The sequence below is a fragment of the Melospiza melodia genome, chromosome 2, assembly GCF_035770615.1.
Source record: "Melospiza melodia melodia isolate bMelMel2 chromosome 2, bMelMel2.pri, whole genome shotgun sequence".
In the NCBI taxonomy this organism is placed as follows: Eukaryota; Metazoa; Chordata; class Aves; order Passeriformes; family Passerellidae; genus Melospiza; species Melospiza melodia.
In genome coordinates this window covers 63,519,731-63,542,861 of record NC_086195.1, presented here as the reverse complement: position 1 = coordinate 63,542,861, position 23,131 = coordinate 63,519,731, and the positions used below count along the sequence as shown (strand labels likewise).

General features: G+C 48.0%; 1 protein-coding gene across 7 annotated transcripts; it reads left to right on the top strand.

Moving 5' to 3' along the window:
• Positions 1 to 749: 749 nt before the first annotated feature.
• On the top strand, positions 750 to 23,131 carry ZNF384 (zinc finger protein 384). Of its 7 annotated transcripts, none has more exons than XM_063148492.1 (11): positions 761 to 812; positions 1,200 to 1,248; positions 2,164 to 2,353; positions 5,018 to 5,084; positions 5,210 to 5,450; positions 5,787 to 6,108; positions 18,057 to 18,281; positions 18,926 to 19,108; positions 19,897 to 19,975; positions 20,810 to 20,968; positions 21,118 to 23,131. In XM_063148492.1, the coding sequence occupies exons 3-11, from the start codon at positions 2,301 to 2,303 to the stop codon at positions 21,391 to 21,393; spliced, it is 1,605 nt and encodes a 534-aa protein (XP_063004562.1). In that variant the 5' UTR covers positions 761 to 812; positions 1,200 to 1,248; positions 2,164 to 2,300; the 3' UTR covers positions 21,394 to 23,131. The 7 variants fall into 7 exon arrangements, with proteins under 7 accessions (XP_063004564.1, XP_063004562.1, XP_063004566.1 ...); XM_063148491.1 differs by lacking the exon at positions 761 to 812 and adding an exon at positions 839 to 868; XM_063148494.1 differs by lacking the exon at positions 2,164 to 2,353 and having other exon boundaries at positions 750 to 812; positions 5,014 to 5,084.

The window sequence follows — 23,131 nt, the reverse complement described above, 5'->3', positions numbered from 1 at the left end:
GGCCAGGTGTGCACGGTCACACCCGCAAGGACAACTGGTGTGTGGGGGAGGTGACACGGAGCCGCGGGACAGGGTTACCCTGCTGCCCTCCTGCTCCCGGCAGGCAGTGAGACGGTCCGGTTTGCCCGTTCCGGCACAAGGCCAGCTGGCGGGAAGTCCGTTCTGTTGGCTCAGCAGGACAAACACGTTTAGCAGCGTGCCAGAAAAAGCTCGAGCCAGCGCGGGCTGGGACCATCCCAGGCGCTGGCAGCCAAACTTTGAGACAACTCCCCTGGATCATCGCGGCGGGCCGGGACCGTCCGAGGCGCTGGCAGGCACAGCGCTGGGGAAAACTCCTCTGGAGCAGCCCCATCCCGCGCCGAGCCAGAGGCAGCGGCCGAATTCCTCATTCACGGTGCCTCATGAATATTCACGAGGGCGACCGCCTCTCCCCCCTCCGCCCGCCCGTCACGTGACGTCGCGAGGCCGGAAGCGGCCCTGCCGGCCGGGCTCGGGGACGCCGCGCGCCCGCCCGCCCCCCGCCCGCCACAGGCACTTCCGCCCTTCCGCCAGCCCGGGCTGCCCCGCGCGCCGGCGCCCTCCGCGCTTCCGGTAAGCGCGCGCGCGCGGCCGACCCCCGCCCCGACCTCCGGCCGCGGCCGCCTCGCCGGTGCCCCCGGCCCGGGCAGCCTCCCCCCGGCCGCGGCCGCCGCTCCGCCGCCCCGTTTTCAAGCGAAACCGCTGATGACGCCGTTCCGCTCCTCTCGGCGACCCGGAAGCGCCGAGGCGCGGCCCGCCCCCTGACCCGGAAGCTCCTCCCCGCTGTCTTTCCGGTGAGGAGGCCGCCGCCGCCGGAGCCGGGCCGGGGCCGCCGCTGGGGGGGAGCCCGGTAATGTGCGGGGCGGCGGGACCGCGGGCGGGGGGGCGGGCAGCGGGACTTCCGGGGCCGGGGCGATCTGGAAGCGGAAATGGAGGAGGGCGGGCTGTCTGTCTGTCTGTCCGCCCGCCCGTCTGTCCCGGCGTCGGCGGCTCCGCCACGGGGGAGCCGCGCTCCGGGCCGGCCCCGCCCTCGGCCGTCGCGGCGGGAGGCGCGTCCGGGCCCCACGGGGAGCGCCTGCCCCGCTATGGCCGGGGTGCCCCGGGCCGCGGGCCCCGCGGAGCGCCCGCCGCTGCCATGCGGGGCCCCGGGAGCCCCGGTAACCCGGGCGGTTTGTTTGCAGAGCCGGCCCTGGAAGGAGGAGAAATGCAAGAGGAGGGAGAGTGAGAGGGGTAAGGAGCTCCCGGAGCTGCGTGAGTGACCCCCGCCCCTCAGCCGGGGCTGCCGCGGGCCGGGAGGAGACGGGAGACGGGAGACGGGACGGGCCGCGGGTCCCGGAGCTGGGAACGGGAGGGCGCTTGGGCTGCAGGGAGCGGGAATGGGGATTGAGCGCCTGGAAGGAGCTGGGGCGCAGGGGATGCCGCTGCCAGGCACCTGTTCCAACTGAGGCTCGCCCGCTCGGGGTGGAGGCTGCACAAGTGTCGGGGAACGGCACCAAAGTTGTGTCTGTGGTCTGTGGGTTTGGGATCCAGGACTTTGCCCGGTACGTTTGGGATATTCCTGATGCGTGTTCAAATGCGCTTGTTCTAAAGGTGTAACACAGTTTGAGCTTTCTGGTGCTTATAGTTACCAGGGAAGCATTTTTGCTTTTGTTGTAACAGCCTGTGTGGCTTCCAGCATCCTTAGCATTTTGCAGCAATTAAGCCTAAAAGCTCCTTGTCATTGAACAAAGATCTTGGGCGGACATAAAACAACAGTCTAAATTGTTCCCAAGCATTGCTCTCGGGGCCTTTTGTTGACTGCAAACTCCAGTGCCTAATGGGAAATAAAAGCCAGGCATCTGGAGAATAAGGAAACCCGTGTTAAAAGTCAACCTGTGAACAAATACCTGCCCATCCAACCTTGGTTGTGCCTTCCAGAAACACAGCCTGTGTCTCACCGTGTACTTGCACGTGCTTTTACCTGTCTGTTATGATTAAGGTGCTGGGCTGCCAAGAAATATAAATGCAGCACGTTAAGTATGTGATTCTGTGAGATGTAAACTCCAGATCCCTTGTCCCTTGTGAGTTCTCTGGTGCACTCGGTTGTTTATTTGGTGTATGTACATTTGTGGTGTGTACACAGAAAGTGTTTTTGGTTTACATCAGGAGGGTACGTTGGCATCTGTCTGATACTAGACTGGTGAATAGGAAGAAGGTCCCATCTCTGGCGTGTTTGTGGAAGCTGGGATGATGAAGGCCCTGCAGTGGGAGCGTGCTGTGGTGCAGGGTTGAAGCTCCAGCCCATGTCTGGTAGTTATAGAGCAATTGGAAGGGTTACGAGCAGAGTTCTGGTAAAGTAAGTGTGAGCAGCGGCTCAGTGGGGGCTGCCAATAGGGGTGCATGTTTTCAAAATACCCTTTTAGCCTAAAAGTGGGGTAGGGGAGGGACAGCTCTGGGACTAGGCCAGTAGGTTGGTGGAGGAATCTTACCTTTGTTTTCTGCCTTTGGAAGACTGGCTTGCTAGTGAAATTGCATGAAAGCTTCAACTTTTACACCATTTCTCCTTCTCCTCCACATTCTTATAACTCCATCACACTTCAGCCTTTCAAGCCAGAAGTTTGAGGCCTGGTAGATAATGTGGTCAGTTATTGAGATTTTTGGATGGGGAGGTGGATTCCAAGGGAGTCTGATGAAATCAGTGTAGCCATCCTTTGAAGGATCAGTACGAGCCGTGTTTGACTTGCACACACTGTAAGCTGAGCAAACAAAAGTTAGATTCTCTCCGAAGTTCTGGTGCAAGACAAGATGGAGACAAGCAGCCGCTCAGTGCCCTGGCCTCTGCTAGTCTGGATTTTGGAATCTGGAAATGGACTTGCCTTTTATTACTTGTTCTCTTTAAATAAGAAAGCTGTTGTGAGTTCTTTTTGCTTAAATTGGCATGTTTCTGTTTAACTCCTGAAGTTTGCAGTTGCATCCAAGGGAGTCTTGGACAACTACAAAGTTTCTCTGGAAAATGCATCTGATTGTTATTGTTATTATTATTATTATTATTATTATTATTATTATATTATGAGACTTTGTGGTTTTGGACAGTCAGGTTCACTTTGGTGGTTTTGATGTGGAAGCTAAGCAAATAACTGCTTATTTATTTTAAAAACAGAACAAAAACCAAGCAAAAAAACTCAAACTTGGGAATTCCAAACAAAATGCCACTCTTGATTCAGGTGGTGCTCAGTTGCCAAGGATGTGTTATCTCCTCATGTGTGCCCATCCTGTGGAAGAAAAAAGTCATATAATTAAGCATTACATGCAAAGGGCTGTGCTGTGGGCAGTGTACTCAATAATTAATTTGGCTGAAAAGAAAGCAGAGGAAGGAAGGTAAGAGTGTTGCCCCATCAGCCTCTGATTGAATCACAGCAGTGCAAATCCAGAGTAATTCAGTCAGGCAGCGAGCAGTCTGACTGCATGCCACCAACGTAAGGTAAATAATTTATCCTTAAGTGTGTTTATTGGTTGATTTGCAGTGAGTGAGTGAGGCAGGAGTACTTGGCCTTGCTGTTGCATGAGCAATTCATAAAAACAAAATTATCGGGTAATTTGGTTCATTTAAATACTGCTTCTCCACATAGAGGAAAATTATCTTTGCATTTTGGCTCATACACAGCAATTCCACATGTATTACTCCATCTTGATATACTTCTGTAATGTGTTTCATGCTACTGGGGGCATCCCTCTGAGCTCCCCTGAGGATTGAGATAGACCCTTCAGAAGCAATATTGTTCAATTATGAGACCACTGACAGACCATAACAGAAATATGAGCAGGACAGTTTGCAGGTAGCTGCATGAAAAACCTACAGTGGTTGTGCTCTCTGCCAAATGTATTCTGAGCATAGTTTTTACCTACCACTTTTGCCATATTTGTTTAGGGATAGATGTATCTGTTTTCAGAAAATATTGTTTTGTTAATTTCTTTACATTTTGAGTAGTCTTTTTGCAAGTGTAACAAACTTTGTCCACTAATGGTATTACACAAAGAAATGTAAGGAAGAGAAAGGAAAGGGCTTCTTCAGTCAGGTGTTCCCAAAGAGATTATACCTCTGTGCTCAGGAGACTCTCTTTTGGTGTCTAACTCGTCCTCTGAATGCAGGGAGAGTTGAGATGGAGCAGTGGGCGCTTGGCTGGGGACAGATTCCTACAGAATGGAAAGATGGAAAGAAAATGGGCAATGGCGAGCCATGACATGATCTTGCTTGGAAATAGGGTATCTCAGGAGCAGGGGAATCAGGTTATTTTCCTACTGCTTAGTCTCATTGGAGGAGAGCAGGAATATAGAATGATGCTTCTGTGTTGCTTTCAAGAGTGGGGCTGGTGTGGCAGCAGGAAGTTAGGAGCCCTGAGTTTGACTTCTTGGTCTGCTGTGGCTGTCTGTTATCTTGGGCAAGTCTGTTTCCCTCTCTCTGCCTGTCTTTCTTCCTGTGTAACATAATGCTAATGTCCCTTTGCTGCATCTGGGTCCTTAGTGTTGAGCTGGGGTGGAGGGACAGGCAAGGTCCAGCATTTTCACTGCCTGTGGGGTCAGACTGTCTGTGATGGTGAAAAACAGTTTTCATCTGTATTTGCCTGCTTGCAGATGCACAGACTTCATTTATGCCATGTACTTGGGTGGATGATAATTGGGAAAATTTGGATCTTTTCTGGGTTTCTAGTCAGTCCTGTTTTTTGCATGGAGGACTATTGGGCAAGGGGCATTTCAGATGGACCCAAGCCCATGGGAATAACAGGCACCTTTTCCCCCTGAAAATAAATTTTTTTATTTGGGCAGATAGCTCAAAAGGGGGGAGAAGTTGCTCAAGAAAGACAGGGGAGATTAAGGAACTGTCACAGCATTAGACTGAGTCAGTTCCATGTTGGAATCTCTTTGAGTTTAATGGGTTTTTTGTGTGTGTTTGTGTGTCTGTCTTCCTTATCCTCCATTCCTCCTCCCTTCCCCCTTCTTCTCGCCCCCTGTGCCCAGCTAGGATGGAAGAATCTCATTTCAACTCCTCCCCGTACTTCTGGCCAGCAGTGCCCACCGTCTCGGGACAGGTGAGATCTCCCAGCCTGTTATGTTCAGGAGTTTATGAGGAGTGTTTCTGTTGCATTTCTCGCTCAGCCAAATGCTGGGCAAAGCTGTGCCAGGGTGTGCTAAGAGCTGTCCTCCCCCCGTTTAGATTGAGAACACCATGTTCATTAACAAGATGAAGGAGCAGCTATTGCCCACAGAGAAGGGCTGCAGCCTGGCTCCCCCCCACTACCCTGCCCTGCTGACAGTGCCCACCTCTGTGGCGCTGCCCACTGGGATCTCCATGGACTCGGACACCAAGCCGGAGCAGCTGACACCACACAGCCAAGCCCCCGTGACTCAGAACATCACCGTGGTACCAGTGCAGTCTGCTGGGCTCATGACAGCAGGTAGGGCACTCCAAAGGCTTTGGCAGCTACAGAGGGGACTGTGGCATGGGGAGACACGAGGTCCTGGAGAATCCTTACTGGACTGTAGATTATTCCTAGCCTTACTGATGGTGTAGACTGCCTTGGTGTGGTTTCACTGTCAATCTCTAGGCACTCCATACACCCGCCCTCTTTATGGAAGTTCAGCTTCCAGCAGTAGAGACTGGGAATGCTTTGGGAGGGGAAGCTACCCTTCTGTTTGTGTTGTAGACAAAAGTAGATGTTTCTGTGGGATAAGGAGGTTGGGCATAATTGGAGATGTAATAACTGACTTCCTGCACCTTCCTTTGTTTGCAGGTCCTGGTCTGGTGATAACCTCCCCGTCAGGTTCTCTGGTGACCACAGCCGCCTCTGCCCAGACCTTTCCCATCTCAGCTCCCATGATTGTCTCTGCGCTCCCCCCTGGCTCCCAGGCAGCCCTGCAGGTGGTGCCAGACCTGTCCAAGAAAGGGACAACCACCCTCGCTGAAGGTGCCGGGGCTGGGGGAGTCGCCCCCAAACCGCCCCGGGGCCGCAAGAAGAAACGATTGCAGGAGTCGGGGCTGCCAGAGATGAGCGACCCCTTTGTGCTGACAAACGAGGATGATGAGGACCAGCACAAGGATGGCAAGACATACAGGTGGGGAGTGGGCTTAAACCTTGGCTGTAACATTGCATGTGCATGGGGGTGTAACCCTTCAGAGGGTTACATGGGGAAGGAGAGATCTCTGCCTTGTACCTAGAGAGTCCCTGAGTAGAGAATCTTTGAGCTGCAGAAAGAGTTGAGTTTTCTTTCTGGTCAGGAATATTTACAGGCTGATGGGTTGAACCAAAACTGAGGATTTCCTTTCAGTGGACAGTCTTGATTTCCTGAATATATAGTTGTTAATGTTACTAGGTTAGTTAACAACCAGGATGTTAGGGTGGCTAAACTACATCCTTGATGGCACAGCCAGCTGGTATGGCTGGTGTACTGCAGAGTGCAGTGCTGGCTGGTGCAGCTGGAGCACTGCTGGTGTATCTGAGAGCCCTGCTGTACCTGGGGGCTCCTCAGTTCCAGCTCCAGTCTCTGCAGTGTAAAGACTGCAAACTGGAAACACACAGAGCAGGAAGTGAACTGTGGTGGTAGTGTCTGCTCCTGTGTGTATTGTCCCATGTGATCTTCTATCTCAGCACTCCAAACAAAACAATGGAAAAAATGTAATTCTGAATTACATATTAAGGGTGTTTCTGAGCCCTAAGTGTGTCAGATAAGAGGGAGGAGAGTTCTGAGCCCTGAGGTTGGGTGTCTGAGCTTGGAGGGATGTGGCTTGAGTTTACGAGTGATGGGGAGGGGAGAGATAAGGTAGGAGGGAATACTTGAACCAGAGGATAAGCAGTGTGGGTGTTTAGAAAAGGTGGGAACCAGACAGAGCAGAAAGTGGTAGGCAGTAAATGTGATGGTCTGTGTTAGGCAGGAAGCAGGAGCACTTTGGGGTGATTCAATGATAGGTGTTTCTGGTGGATGATTAGGATAAATAAGAGGCAAAGTAGTAGCCAAATTGAAACAGGAATAGGAGATGGTCCCTAGGTCTTCTCATTTGCCTATAATGTGCCCAGGATCCCATATCAAACAGTTTTCCATTTATCATCCTAGATGTTCTTTGTTTTGGTTCAGATTTAGTTATCTTTCTGGAATTAGGCTTTTGGAATATGGAGGCATCTACATAGAATCTGTGTGCCCACCCCAGGCATTTTTTCACTTTTAACTATAGCTTTTTTTAATGTTTACATTTTTTTAATCAACACAGTTAAATGGGTACAAAAGCAGAGCTTGGATCAGCCTTTTTATCTTAGCCAGTGTCCCGGTTTTTCCACTTTGAAAATATAATCAGCGTATGGTGAGGAAGGGTGGGAGTGTTTGGTAGCTTGCTATTTGTAATCCCACCATTTATTTTGGGCCATAGCCACAGATCCACACTACTCAAGCTGCTTACAGTCTGGGTTGCTAATTAGGTTGTTAAATATGTATTTACAGGGGACACAATTGGCAGTGAACACTAGAATTAAAGCTGAACCAGGGCTTTAATTATAGCTCCTTGTTTACTTGCAAGTTTGGAAAAAAATGCCCAAGACCAGGTGGAGTGACTCAGCAGAAACTTTATGAACACGCATAGTCTGCGTAACAGCTCATGAAAAGGCCTTTGCAGGGAAAAAACAGATGAGTATATATGTGGGAATATGTAATTTCTTAATGTTTAAGCTTTCTTTATGTTTAATCTGAGTGTGGTACCTTTTCCACCAGCTGCCACCCTAAGTAGGCCTTCCTCTGAGCAGTGCTTAGGTGTGAGAGAGCTAAATTGGAGACCCCCAATAGTGGTGCTTCAGGAGGGAGTACTTCTGCCCTCCTTGAGATCTGCTTCTTGGAGGATGCATCCCATGTGCAAGTTTGGAACTAAAAATGATTGTTGGAAAAATCAAGGAAAGCGCTATCTTCTCTTGGAGCTGTGGGAGAGAAGAGCTTTGTGCAGCATAGTAAAATCATTTATAATATGCATATGAATAGACTCACAAGTTAAAACTTTGAGGAATGCTGGGATCCCTCTGTATTCTAGAGGATGATTTCAGTAGGTCCCGTCACTACAGTGTGCAGACATATGCTAGCTAAATTAAGACTGTGGGTGAGGTTCCTCTACTCCTGCTTCTTTCTCAGGCTGGAGGAGGAGTTGGTTTTGGCATTCATATGACTACATTTGTATGATTTCACTGATTCCCATGATGAGACACTGAGAATCGTGTACTCAGATTCCTGGAAGGAGTTGTTCTACATTGATCAGTGTGGTTTTTATTTTATTTTTGTTAATACCCAATTCCTAAAGCCTGGGATTATTTTGTCAAATTTAATTTTTTTAAAGCTTTGTTTTTGAGCTCTGTGAGCTCTCTTGTCATGAGTGTCTGGGCAGGTGGCTAATATTTCTAATTCCTGACTCCTAGTGTGGTGATAAAGACAGAGTAAGGCCTTGAATGAGGAGCACAGCCAGGCAGATGTGGGAGGTGCTGGAGCATAAACCTTGATACATGTACTGCAGCTCATCCCATTCTCTACTAAATGTAGAGATGCCCACTCCAGCAAATAGCAACTGTTTTACTGCTGTATCATCTCTAGAAGTGAATTAGTAGGCTGCTGTGAAAGTGGTGGAAGAATCTCTATGACTAGGATTTTTTTTGTAAGAAAAGCTGTGAGACTGTTGCTAATGATGGCAATACTTGCAGATCTTCAGTGTCTGTCCTTAGGATTTGTCTGGCAGAGTCCTTGGTGCTTTGCATTGTGCTGCTGGAAGAATGCTTGCACCTGCAGGGGACAGCATCTAACCCAGTCCTGTGAAGCATTTTCTTTCATGAGTAATGTCACTTCAGTCTTGTCTGGATTCATCGTCAGCTCTTTGTTAGCCTTCCCGACATCTTTGTAGAATTTACTTTTTCTTTGGAAAATGCAATCAGCATCTTTCTAGAAAGATGCTGGCACTATGGAGCACATGGCTTCTTCCCAGTGCTTTAAAAGGTGCTGAGGTAAAGGCAGCAAACAGATCCTGGATACAGTAGGATTGTTTTTTAGTCCTGGTGTGGTGCCTGTACCTGTGCACTTTTAGAAGTCTGTGATGTGATGTGATCAGTGGACAAGACTGATAAGGTGATTCAGCTGCTGTAGGCCAGATCATCAGTTCTCTTTCTCTTGACAGTTCTCTAAGCAGTTTCTTTGTAAGAGGAAGAGAGCTCTGTATAGGCACTGCTAGGCTCTGGTACTAAGTAAAATCCAGGATGAATACCAGTTTATAGTCTGGAATGTTTTGCAGGCTGTGCTCTGGAGGCTTGGATACCAGCAGAAAGGTTGTTGGCCTGAGAAGGGCCTCATGTCACAGTGTAATCAACAAGCTCTGTCTTCTCCACTCCTGGTTTTGGGTTTTCCTTACTTTCACTGGGGAACAGCAGGGAAGCTGGGAGACAATAAGCAGCTGAGGGACATAGGAAAATTCAGAGATGGGTCCAAGGTGCAAAAGTGTACAGAATCCTTAGCGAACTGAGCTGCAGAAGGTGAGGAAGCTGGATGGAGACCCTCATTAGAGAGCAAATTATGTATACAAGGGAAACTGGTGGCTTGAATACAGCAGGTGGGTATCTTCTCAGACATGTCTTGTTTTAAGCCTGTTTGGATTTAGCATTACTGTTTAGTGAACTTCCCATAGTTTTGAATCAATTTGTAATGTGGTGGCTATGAGTTTAGTAAGTCACACGTGTCTGTGACAATATTGTTGAATTTGGCCATTTTTAAGCTTGGAAAAAATCTGTTAAGCATGCTCTGAGATGATTTATAGTTTGCAGGTGGAGATATGTGAAGGAAATATTCTCTTTGAGGCTTCTTGAGGCTTGAACCACTCCAGGCACTCAGCAGACAGTCCATCTCCACAGAGGAGACTTCTCTCAGTTTCTGTGTGAGGCTGGACTATATATCTACTCTTTCTGCAACTCTATGCATCTTCTAGAGCTGCACTGTAGGGCCAAACATGCTTTTCCTTCAGGCACAGCTGCTCCTCCTTCTGCTTCAGAAGGGGTCTCTAGTGCCCAGTGTGGACAATAATCTCCATCTCTGATGGACACAACAGCAAGGTGTGAGAAGACACTGCTTAGTTCAAACGTGGTAGGGATGAGAATGAGGTATGGGCAGGGACTGGAGCTGTTTGTGCTGAGGAGATCTGGAAACTCAGTAGAGATGGGAATCAAAAAGGAGGAGAGAAAAGACAAGAGCCTACAAAGTAGGGAATGCAGCAGAGGATGTGATGGGGAGCCTCTATGCAAGGGAGAGAGCGGAGAGCTAGTACCAGAATAAGCTATAAGCAGCCAAGACTGAGGGGTGGAGGAAAGAACCAGACCTGCTAGGTTCTGGAAAATGAGATACCTAGAACTGGCAGAACAGAGAGGGACAAGAGTATGGGATGTGGACAGACATAGAAACATGAGCAAGAGGAGATAAGTGTTAGGTAACTGAGGGGATGAAGTAGCAAAGTGCCCTTGCAGTAGAGGATCAAGAGGCTGGGGCATGTGGGTAAAGAGCTGGGGTCTGGGCCTTGCTGCAGGAGAGGGGATTGCTCTGGGCTGAAAGGCTAAGGGCAAAGGGTAATTAAGTTTGAAGTGTCAGGCAGAAAGGTTGACCACATTCCCTCCAAAGCCTAGAAATACTAAATCCAGTGTTTCTAAATTTTGCCATGGCTTTGATGTCAGCATAAGAATGTGACCTCCTCTGGCAAAGAACCTCATCTCCCTCTTAGGCTAGAAAAAGGTGAGAAAGTATTGTTACTGTCATTTATCATCTTAGCTGCAGTGGCAGAGGCGTGTGCAGTGGATTTTAAGATTGCTGATGACCACCGTGGGTGTCAGTGTGATGCCACATGTTGGAATTTCTGTTTGCTTTTTTTAACAAGTGGTTCCGTGAGCAGCGGAACTAATGATGCCTGGTTTCCAGCGGCTCTCTCCTGTGTGGATTCTCTGATGTCTAATCAAGGGTGAGCTTATTAGCCTTTCCCTCAGCAGAGGACTCCAAGAGAGTCTCTCTTCTTTCCTCAGCTGCACATTTTTGAGACTTGTCTTGATTTTTAAGATCCTTACCCCTTTTCCAGATTGGCTGGCATTGTCTTATGGTCTCAGAGCTCCAAGGAATACTGTTACATATGCACATGCAGTTTGTACACATAATCCTTGCTTTGTACATAAATGTAGTGTTTGGAGCTTAGAAAATGACAATTTGACTGGCCACACGCCTGAGAGTATAATGAGGTAAAACATTGTGTTATGGTAAGTTCTCTCCCTTCTGCTGAGATGTAACTGTGAGTTTGTGCATGCATGTGCTTTCCCTTGGCAGCTCCTCATAGTGCCAAACAGAAGGGATTGACAAGAGAAGTTCTGCAGTCACAAATTCTAATTTTGGCATGTTACTTGTCAATGGAATGAATGTGTGCAAGGAAATGAGGAGAACAGTCACAGTTTCAGCTTGGGAGAGAGGGAACTTCAAAACTGTATTTTGTGCCTCTTGTCTGATTACACCTTAATTTGGCCCTGCTGAGTCAAGGCACTTTGATAGCATCCTTGATTAGTTATTGGTGCATGATAGCCTGTCAGAGACCTGCATGTTTGCTCAACCTGAAAGGAATATTCTGTGAAAAGAAAATAAAATGCATTGACATGGGATTGTGGAATTGAGGGGGATGATCTGGGGAAGGCATTTGCTAGTATGAAGAACTGTTGATTACATTTGCCTCTGCCACAGATGCTGTGGTATCCTACAGCCCTACAGATAATCTTGCCTTGAAGCGTGTGCAAGTACGAGTTAAGTTGAATCTTCAGTGGATTTGCATTTGTCTTAGGCTACAAATGACCATAGAGAGTTACCCCGAAATAATTAACATTCAGGGTTCCCAAAACCATAATCTCAATATCATTGAACACTCCTCTGTTACAGGTCAGACCCTGTTCTGCTTTGCAGAAGTGTTGCAGCTCATAGGAGTAGCCCAGAAATTTATAGGAGCAGTGATATGAATGTATGTAATAGGAATTTTCCTTTAAAGGAAAAAAAAGAGGTCACAGATTTCAGTTTGGCTGCTTGGAATTAGCGGGTACGTCTCTCTTAATGTGTTTCACTGGGTCTTTTGTGATTCCCTTCCCTTACAAAACATAAACCAGGGACATTGTGGAGGTAGATGAGTGCTTATGGAGCACTGATATTTCTGTGGTGGGTACAGGAGATGAGTGATCTGCTTCATGAGGTTGGAATTGCATGTTGGAGTTGGACGAGGCTTAAGGCTGTCCAGAGTGGTGATATAAAAAGCTGAATGCTTGCTTGTTAAGTGTCTGTCTGTGCAACATAATAAGAGTGCAGTTCTGTGGAAACAGTCAATAAAGCTGTATCAGAAGGCACCTGCATTGCAGAGCCAAATTATGGTGACATGGATGACCTTAATCCTGATGTTTCCAAATTTCCTAGTGCTTTCTAATGGGCCTTTTATATTCTTTTAATTTTAGCTCTTGCATGTTATCACTATAGTGGGAAGCACATTATTGTGTTTTATTGTTTTGTTGGTCTTTTATGCTAATGGTGACTGATTTCAAAAATTGGTGGACAGTGTCTTAGGCCTGATGTTCGATGATTTGGAGGTCAACAGAAAGTCATGGCTGATAACCTAAAGATAAAAGCAATGCTGGTGGGTAGCTGTAAAGAAGTGGGATATTTATCTGGCTGTTAATTGTTCAGACAAAATATATTTTAATACAGTCCCATGGAAGACTTAGCCTTTTGGGACAGCATGATGTCTCCAGCAGCCTGGGACTGAGGTCCAGATGTTGGGACACAATGGCAAACATTATCAGACAGAAGTGTTTTGTTGGACTATTGAATGTCTCTGGCCTAAAGATAAGGAATATGGAGGAGCAGTATCCTGGAAAGCAATGACTGTGAAAAAGACTTTCAGGAGTTAAGTGAAATCATGAAAGCTCCCAGTGCAAGACTGCGACAGAAAAGGCTTAAGGTGCAGCTGTTGAAAGCATAAATGATTGAGTCATTAAAAGAACACAGGGAATTTGTGAAGTATGCTGAAATACCACAAAATTCTGGGTCAGGTATTTTTAGGGTCATTTGGAAAAATGGGCAAAATGCAGGAATGCCCTCACATCTGGGAACTGGGAAAGTGCCATATGATGAGAGCATTTTGAACTGCTCTTTGCCTTGCCAGTATATGAGAGTATGCTTTTCTGCAACTTTACCGAGCCACCAGGTGACAGAAGGACTGTGGAAGTAAGTTGACCAAGATCTCTGAGCATAGCTGATAGATTTGTTGCACTCCAGTAGTGTAAACTGTTCAGTGGAAGCACAGTGTTGGCTTTGGAATAGGAGCTGATGCTGGATGTGCCAGTGTGGAAGCAGAGATACAATTCCTGTGCCTTCATTTGGCATCTTTGTACTCACTGGCTTTATTTGGGTGTTGCCCAAGTGTACCTGTGTATCTTGGATGTTAGTTTTGTCTCCTTTCCCCTCCTCTTACAAAATATTAACAAGAAAGTTTTTAACTTCAGCTTAAAAAATGGGGGAATGTGAGGGTCAAGCATTTATCATGAACTGTGCATCCATTATTATGCTATGCTTGCATTAGTTACTTCATTAACTCTGCATTGCAAAGGCAGGACATTTCCTTCCTTTTTAAATGAACTGCTGACTCTGACAGCCTAAACTTATCATCTAGTCTAACTTCAGACTTTCCTGGTTTGAGTTTTAGTTTTACTGATGGTCTAACTTGTATGTGTAGCCTAACAGAAGGAGCAAGGACTCAATTAACTTGTAAGACTACTCTCAGTAGATACTAGGAATTCGAATTCTCAGAGCCATATAAAGCTTACATAGTTTTCACAACTGTGATACTGATTAATTAAGCACTTGATTGAAAAAGGCTGTTAATCCATGTTGGGCAAATTTTACTATGAGCTGGTATTTCAGATGACATTTTATCTCCTAACAGCATCTGATGAATGAGGCGGAACATTCCATGAAAAGTGGAAAAAAAAATACAGCACTGTGTGCCACAGAGTTGTAGTCTAGTTGCTATAGGCATCATTTTCTTTATGACTCATTGTGATGACTTTCATATGGGAGTAGAATTAGAATTGTACATCCACCTTTTGCTGGCATTTCATGATTTTTGAGTGTCTTTGTCTAACATGAACATTTTTTTGAATGTCTTTATTTCCTATAAAAAGAAAGCATTGTAAACATTGGAAGGGGTTACTTCTGATCTCTGGCATATGGCTGAGTGCTAATTTAACTGTTGATATGAACCTCTGTTTTATTAAGGATATTTTCTCCGAGGCTGTCTGAATTTGCAGAGCCATAACAAGGAGCTGCAGGGGATGTTGTGTCACACCATCAATGGGAATGCTGCAGTCATTTCTGTTTCTTGCTGTCAGAAAGAATGCAGCCAAAGGAGGGGTAGTTTAAAAGCACAGTGGGGAGACTATTAAAAATGGATATTAAACAGAGGGGGGGTAGAAATCAATTATTTCATATAGTGTTTCATTCATGCTTACTAAGGAGCACTCCCTATTTTCCTCTCCCCAGCCAGAATTTCACTGAAGTAGAACACTGAAATGCTGCTAGTGTCAGATGGGATATTCTCATTATCCATATAGATTTAACATTTTTTTTAATCCATATTTGCCCACTAGAGGGCTGATTGCATCTTCCCCTTTAATATTTGATGTTGTCTGAAGCAGAATGCAAAGCCCTTAATTAAATGGATCATTTGTTCCCGTGAAAAAGCCTGATACCACACAATATAAAATTCTGAAATGCAGCTTTCTGCTATATTCCAGGGCTTTTTTTAACTCATAAGGCTCATGAATTTGTTAATGCTGCATAACATTCTTGCTCTCTCAGGGTTGATGCTAATTAGATGATTAGAAAATGAGTTCTTGCAATATTTTAATTCTAAATGTTGTTTGAAAAACAATATCAGAATGTCTATAGCTGCTAAATTCAGACAACAGAGGTTGTTTGTTTGAGGGTTCTGTTTTGATTTTGGGGGTTTGGGGGAGGTTAGGGTTTTGGGGGGTTCTGTTATTGTTGTTGAGGCCTAATAATCAGATTTATCATTGTCATGCAAGTGCCAGTGATGTTTTGAAAACTTCTTTATAATTTTATTTTGAAAATAGAAAAGGACATGCAGTCTGTTTCTCTTCAATAAAGTTTATTTTAGAGAATTTCTGACCTGAAGGCTGATACCTGGCAAAGCAAATAAGTAAAGGAAAGGGTGCACAGGAGTTATGGAAGATAAAGTTGATGGCTTTATGGTACTATAGATTTAACGCATGGGACTGCTTGGACTTGATGGCACGGTAAAGTTCATTAATTTTTCAGAACAGAATAGACTATTTAAAATATAGAGTCCTGTGTACAGCACAGAAGAGATTAGCGCCCAGCATTCTCTTTAAACTAGAGCAAAACCCTTAGAAGGGTATTTCTCTTAGAAAGGTACCTGGGTTCTCAGAATGCTGATTGTAGGGGCCAAGTGATTGCGACCATATTGTAGCCCCAAGCCTTGTTCCAAAGATACATTATTCTTGTGGTTGGAAAAGTTTCCTCTTTTTTCCACTTTTGGTGTCAGTTGTTGTTCCTCGTTATGTCTGACTTGTTCATAAAATAAGCCCCTAGTAATTGATATTTTTCTCCCTTCATAGATTTATTTGGCTGTTGACCAGGTTATCTTTTAAGCTTTACTCCAAACCTAGATCAACTGGAGTCAGTGAATCTTTCCTGCAAAGCCAATTTTCCACATGCCATCACTCTTTTAAGTTTGCTGAGCCCGTGTGAGTTTTTCAGTAATGGCTGAGGACATTGACTACAGAATTAGACATGCTGTTGGCAAGAACAGTCGCTCCCCTCCTGTATACAAAAAGGATACCTGCTATTCCCCTTTGTTTTGGTGAGCCGTATTAGCACAGCATCACACTGGGAGCTTGTTCTCAATTGAATGGTTCCTTATCAGAGGGCCAGTGCTGTGGAACGGGGTTCAATTGAGAGTAATGGAAGTCAGCATCTGCTGAGAAGGAGCTTGCTAAAAGTCAAGCTTGGGATTATGCTGTAATTGCTTGCAGTAGCAGGGAGCTGGACTTGGTGGCTCAAAGGTATTTTTCAGTTCAGTGTTCACCTCAGTTATTCCTAACGTTGGTGCTTTCAAGGACACAGTCCTCATCATGTAAGTATGACTTGATTACTGCAGAATACATATGCCCTATTCAGGTCTAGCATTCCAGGAAGTCTGGAACAAACTGTGTGACTTGAGATAGTTTCGTTTACAAACCAAGAGCTACTTTTTTAAAAAAAGGTGATGCTGATGTACCTTTTTACTCCTTATATCTTTAATTGATGTAGGGATAAACAGTCAAATTGCTTCTGTTTGTTGATTCCAGCAGGGATTGGGGTGTGTGTGTGTGTGTATTGAGGAGGGATTTATGTAAGGATGTACTTAGTTTGCATGTTCTGCTAGGGCTCGCAATTAAAATGGATTAAGAGAAAGATGAAGGTAGGACACGTGGGAACGACTGTTAGAGATGATAATGAATGTAGAAGAGCAAAGGTGGAGAGGAGGGAAATGTTATGACAGGTGTGTGTTAGAGTGCTTGCTAGGGAGGCATGGCTTCCAGCTAAATGGCTGGGAATCAAGCTGTGGCTCGGAAGGGCCTGTGGAAGTGAAGGTAGGTGCTGGATAAACACTGCTTACATGACATACGCTAATCAGACTGCACACATCATAAAGCTTCTGGCTCCAACAGAGTCACAACAGTAGATGTAATGAAGTATCCTCCTGAGAGGAGATGGATATGGGGAAGAGCAGGATCAGCTCTGTGGCTTGTAATACCTGCAGAGACTTTTGTTGCTGAGCAGTTTTGTAAACACTATAAAACTCAAGAAATTCCCAGACAAAACCACTGTGAACGCTGAATTCATGTTAACCAGCCTTCCTCTGGCTTGCATCTCTTCTCTCAAATGTGACCCTGGAAGTTGCATGTGGAGATTCTATTTTGTCTTTAATGTAAATGAAAAACCTAAATTCAGATAAACCTTTACTCTGCCCCTTGTTTGACACACACGGGGGGTGGGGAAGAAATGGAAGAAAGAACTTGGATGCAGCTTCTATCTCTCTGTCAAATTAACAACCACGAAAGCTTTTACCATCTTGAACTGTAAAACAGTACGAGCTTCTCTTAACAGCCTGGTGTCGTAGTGGAGGAACAGTTTTTAACAGCAGCATCCGTAGCAGAGCGATGCCAACTGCTTCTTCTTGTTCAGAGAGTCTGTGTTCACAAATACATTTCTGATCATTATGGGAACAGATGGATCCAAACGCCCAGACAAAACATTTTGCATCACATCAGTAAGACTGAAATGATGAAAGCCCACTAGACCAATGAAATACCACATTTGATATCCAGAGTATCTTTGTGAGACCCACTAGGAAAGCAGCACTGCTGTTATTCTCAGCATTTTGTATCCTAAATATTTGAGTGTCTTCTCCAGAAATGGGGGCAGAGTTAAGTGGATTTGGCCATTTCTGCTCTCACAGACTTCACAGTACATGGAATTAACTTCTAATACAAACTATAACCTGGGATTTCCAGGTTTTCCAAGTTTTTTTTTTGACTGAAATAAATAATAGATTAACAAAGTGGTGGTTTTGTCTGGGAATTATTCCTATCCCCTTAGGATTGCCATTGGAAAATTTTCAGAGTGCTGCCCAGCCTCTCTTGCAAGCCAGTTGGTTTCTTCCAACACCTTCACTTGTCTGGCTGTGAAGTATTTGTTTGTTCTCTTACATCAATTCCCAGCTTAAATTTGTTCCCCTGGGACTGAGCTACTCACAGTCAAGCAGTGTCCCAGGAGAAACCTCCCCAGTACCTTATAGTGGGAAAACGCCCCTTCTTCACTCAGTGTGGAGGATCCCATCCAGTTAGAGTTGATCCATATTGGGGCTTACCCCCATGTGACCCTGTCTCTTCCCCTCGCCCCGGTCCCAGGTGCCGGATGTGTTCGCTGACCTTCTACTCCAAGTCGGAGATGCAGATCCACTCCAAGTCCCATACGGAGACAAAGCCACACAAGTGTCCTCACTGCTCCAAGAGCTTCGCCAACAGCTCCTACCTGGCCCAGCACATTCGTATCCACTCAGGGGCCAAGCCCTACACGTGCAGCTACTGCCAGAAGGCCTTCCGCCAGCTCTCCCACCTGCAGCAGCACACACGGTAAGGGCCGGAGGAGGCTGGGGCCCTCTGCACTGCATGTTGCCGTCATCCCAGCATGCTGTGAGCACCTCCGTGGGCGGCTGCCTGGGCAGACCTGGCTGGTTGTGGCAGGCTGCTCAGGGCGTACGCGCGGCAGAGCGGCGGTGGCGGTACCGGACACGTGAGCCTGGTGCCCGGCTGTGAGGGGCTGGATGTGCTCAGGTTAGCGCTGCTCCGCCGGAGAGGCGCCGGCAGCGGAGTGACGCTTTCTGACAGGAGCCAGGGCTGGTTGTGCCGGTGTGAGAGTAGAACGGGCATAGGAGAACTGTTCCCTGTCGCCCCAGCGTAGTTGTGCCAAACATCTCAAGTCCAGGCTTGCAGCCCCCCCTGCTGTTTCAGCCACAGGCTTCCCACACACAGCTCTGCCAATGCCCCTCAGTCCAAGCTCTATAGTTGCTCTCTCTGGATCCTCCCCCGGTGCAGACAGACCATGGTCCCTTGAATCCAAGGGGAGCACAGTTTGAGACCAAGAGAGCTCATGTTCGGAGTTCCTTCACGTAGCAGATAGCGTGGTGCTGTCCCACCCCCTTTGTGCCCTCATTCCATCAGCACTAGCCAGATGGCGGTCATGTCCAACTGCTGCTGCTCCTCCTCCTCTTCGGCAGGATCCACTCCAAGCTCCACACGGCGATTGTCAAGCCGCACAAGTGTCCTCACTGCTCCAAGAGCTTCGCCAACACATCCTACCTGGCCCAGCACCTCCGCATCCACTCGGGGGCCAAGCCCTACACCTGCCGCTACTGCCAGAAGGCCTTCCGCCAGCTCTCCCACCTGCAGCAGCACACACGGTAAGGGCCAGAGGAGGCTGGGGGCCTGGCCCTGGTCCCCCCGCGCTGCCGGCATGCACCTCTGGAGCACGCGCGCCAAGCATGCGGGGGGCGGGCGGGGAATGCGGCCGGCTGCACCCCAGAAGGAGGTGAGCCACCTGAGTGGACGGAGTGGAGGCTGCGCAGGAGACACTGACCACGGCAGGGCTGAGGTGGGCACGTGCTGTCCCTGGGGATCCTTGGTCTTGCACCGCGGGCGGCACAGAGAGAGCGATAGAGAGAGAGGCATTGGCTGTAGGGGATCCCGGCCTGGCACCACGGGGGTTGGACTGAGTGTGTGGAAGCTGCTCCTGGCATTGCAGGGGGACAGGGACAGGTTAACACTGTAGGTAAACTCAGCCTGTTACTTAAAAGGAAAAGTGTTGGTTTGTTTATCCTGGAGGGAACAGAGCTGTTTTCTTGGTACTCTGGAAGCAAGAGAACAGATTTCTCTTGGTCATTTAGGACTCCTGAGTTTGGAACAGGGAGCCTGGACCTCCAGACCCCTTCCCAATACATTTTTAGGTAGCTCACATGCTGAGCTGTCCAGGCGTTCCTAAGCTCTTGCTCCCCAATCCTTGTCACTCTGAAATCTGCTTTACTGCCTGTCTTCAACTTCTAACTGGACGTGGGAGCTGTGCAGAGCTCTCCTTGTCCAGCTATAACAGCATCTGGAGGCAACATCATCCCCTTCACACAGCAGCAGGCCCTGGCAGTCTGCCCTGTCTGCCTGCTCACTGCCTCCCGTTTGTGCTCTTCCTCCTCAACAGTATCCACACCGGGGACCGACCCTACAAATGTGCTCACCCTGGGTGTGAAAAGGCTTTCACCCAGCTTTCCAACTTGCAGGTAAGGGGCTGGGTGTGTCCTGCTCCTCAGCAGGGGTTGGCACGGGTTCCAGTGGTAGAGGAGGTGGAGGAAGTGGGGCAGCTGGGAGGAGAGTAAAAGAACGCAGAAAGCTATTGAAGCCCTGGGCAGGGAAGAAATTCCTGACTTGTGGCACTACTGGCCCAAAGGCGCATAAACGGTCACATCCTGTAAAATTAACTTGACTCGAAAGTGGTGAGACCTTAGTGAAGTTCCTCCCATCTGTTTTGCAGTTTTCTAACTTAGCTGGGGTGAGACTTTTGTGAAATGTTACACCCAATAAAGTCTGGGTATCTGGGTGGGTTTTTTGTTTGTTTTACAATGAAACGGAGGGCATAAGGGTGGGGATATAGGAAGCAGAGGTGGTGTGTCCTGTTGCAGTACCCTGGAGGAGGGGGACTGTAGAGTGTGCCAAAGAGCAAAGAGCTGTAAACACCTGCAAGCAGTTAAAGCAAATCCTGCCCTGAAGGTAATAAATGCAGGGAGCAGATGTATAGAGGGACAGCAAAGGAGAGACCAGGAAAAGACTGAGAGTTGCATGGAAACTGGGAAGATGGGGGTTGTGGAGCATTAAGAGTCTCTGCTCTTCAAATGCCTAGTATGCATGAGGGGGAAGGGCGTGTGTGGGGAGGGTGTGGTGGGCTGGAGGGAGAAGTTCTGTCCCTATGCTAGGAGCCAGGTTTACCTTCCTGAGCAGCCAGGAGCTTGGGGCCTGGCTGTAAGGGGGTGTTTGAGGTGAAGCCATCTCCAGTACTAATACTTGCTTCCTTCCTCACACTTGCTTTCTCTTTCCTGCCTGCTGCCGCCACCCGCCAGTCCCACAGACGGCAGCACAACAAAGACAAACCTTTCAAGTGCCACAACTGCCACCGTGCGTACACGGATGCTGCCTCGCTGGAGGTGCACCTGGCCACACACACGGTGAAACACGCCAAGGTCTACACCTGCTCCATCTGCAGCCGGGCCTACACCTCGGTGAGTGTACACAAGTGCTCAGCTTCCCAGGGAGCAGCTTCTGTAGATCCAATGGGAGCAGTCCCCGAGTTGCCATGTCCCTCCCTATTGGCTTTGGCTCTTGTGAGCATCGTTCCCTCCTCTCTCTGACGCGCTCCCTCCCGTTGCAGGAGACGTACCTGATGAAGCACATGCGGAAACACAACATCCCTGACCCACAGCAGCAGGTGGTTCAGGCACAAGCCCAGGCCTCGCAGCAGCAGCAGCACTTCCAGCCGCAGGGCGGGGGGGCAGCAGGGGGCCCTTCTGGAGACACTAACCAACCCAACCCTCCCCCCCAGTGCTCCTTTGACCTGACTCCTTACAAGACTTCAGAGCATCACAAGGACATCTGCCTCACTGTCAGCACCAGCGCCATCCAAGTGGAGCACCTCTCCAGCTCCTAGAGAGACCTCAGCCCAGGGAGCAGAACGCCTCTTGTGCATAGCCTGTGCCAGGGGCACCGCTTGTGCAGCGGCCCTCCTCGTGCAACAGTTTCCGGCCTCTCCTCCTGCAGCAGCCTCTCCTGGCTGTGTAACCCTGTTCATGGCAGCCCCTTGCACAACAGCCTGTCTCAAGGGGGTGCTCCTTCTGTGCAACAGCCTGCCTGGTAGGAGGATGCTTCCTTGTGCAAGAGCCCCTTTCCTGTGCTGGGATCACTTCCTCATGCAAGAGCCCCTCCTTTGAAACCCAAAGAAAGGCCCCTGTTTTGCCTTCTCTCTCACTGTAGGATGCGTCCGAAGCGGGGTTGCGTGTTGTGACACGCGTGGTGGATGGGATGGAGAGACGGCCCTTGTATATGCGGGGGCTTGGACACGTGTTTTTAGCAGGCCACAGAAGAATGTGGCAGGGTTCACAGCTGGATGGGGTTCTTTGAGGATTGCCTTGAGTGTCTAAGAGAGAAATATCTATTCCTGTCCCTCCTGCTTGTGAAAGGGAGGAGGGGTCGCTTGTCCTGCCCCAAGGACTGGATGGGAGAAACCTTCTCCCGAGTGGAAGGTGAGACCAGTGGAGGGGGGAGAGTTGAGGCATGTTCTCTGGGATGGACAGGTGCCTACACTGCCTAAGGGCTGTGGAGTATTGCATTCTTTCTCCTCCCCTAGTGGAGAGCAGTAGAGAGGAGTCTGTCTGAACTGGCTGCTGCCTCTCTCACAGCTGTCTGAGCAGCACAATGGCCCCATAGGAATGTGGGTTCCTGCTCATTGCCCTTCCTGCCTGTTGTGGATGATATCCTAGCAGCTTGTACTCCTCCTCCTCTCCCTCCTGCTTTTCCCCTCCTCAGAAAAGCCTACAGGCATCAACAACAAACCAAAAAGCAACTGGAGGGAGGGTAAGAGACTGCCAAAATAATCATCACCCTTCTCTCTACTCCCTTTCCTGAAAGGCGGAATGACAGCAGTTCTGACACTCACATACCTGTCCTGCCCCCAGTTTCCCAAAGGGAAAGAGGAGGAGGAGGAGGAGGAAGAGACCAGTCTTTTCAAGGGGCTGGCAGGAAGCAGGGAAAGGCTAGCTTCTCCTGCTCATCTCTTGCCAGAGTGCTCTCCCAGGCTCCCTCTTGCCAAGACGGGCTGGACTCACATGGCAATGGTGGCCTCTTCTGGACCCTGGTCATGGGAGAGAATCCCCAAAAGGTGGACAGTGGAGAGAAGGGGATGAAGATCCCCACAGAGAGACCAATCTAATGAGAAGGGGGAGCCAACAAGAATAAACTGAAGGCCCCTTGAATTTATATATATATATATATAAATATCTATTCCCACCCCTGGCCCGCTCTGTCCTTGCTGTAACTGTTTCTATCTCTGTGTTTATAAAACGCATTATCCTGGCGAATTTTTATTTTCAATCTTCGTTTGTTTTTCCCTTTCTCTTCGTCTTCAATTCTCCTTCCTCTTTTTTTTTTTAATTGGTCCACATGACTGCTAGTCTTGTGTGTTACTTATTAGTTTCTTTGGATCATGGAGGCTGACTTGGAAGAGAATGAGAAGGCAAGGGAAAAAGCATGTGTTGTTGGGTTTTAAAATCAGTCACCCACCCAAAGCCTATAGAATCCCAGACTTCTGTATGAACAACCAATAGGGGCATCTATTTTATTTTTTTTAACCACCCTGTATAGAAATAAATTGGTGTAAAAGGCTGCTTGAA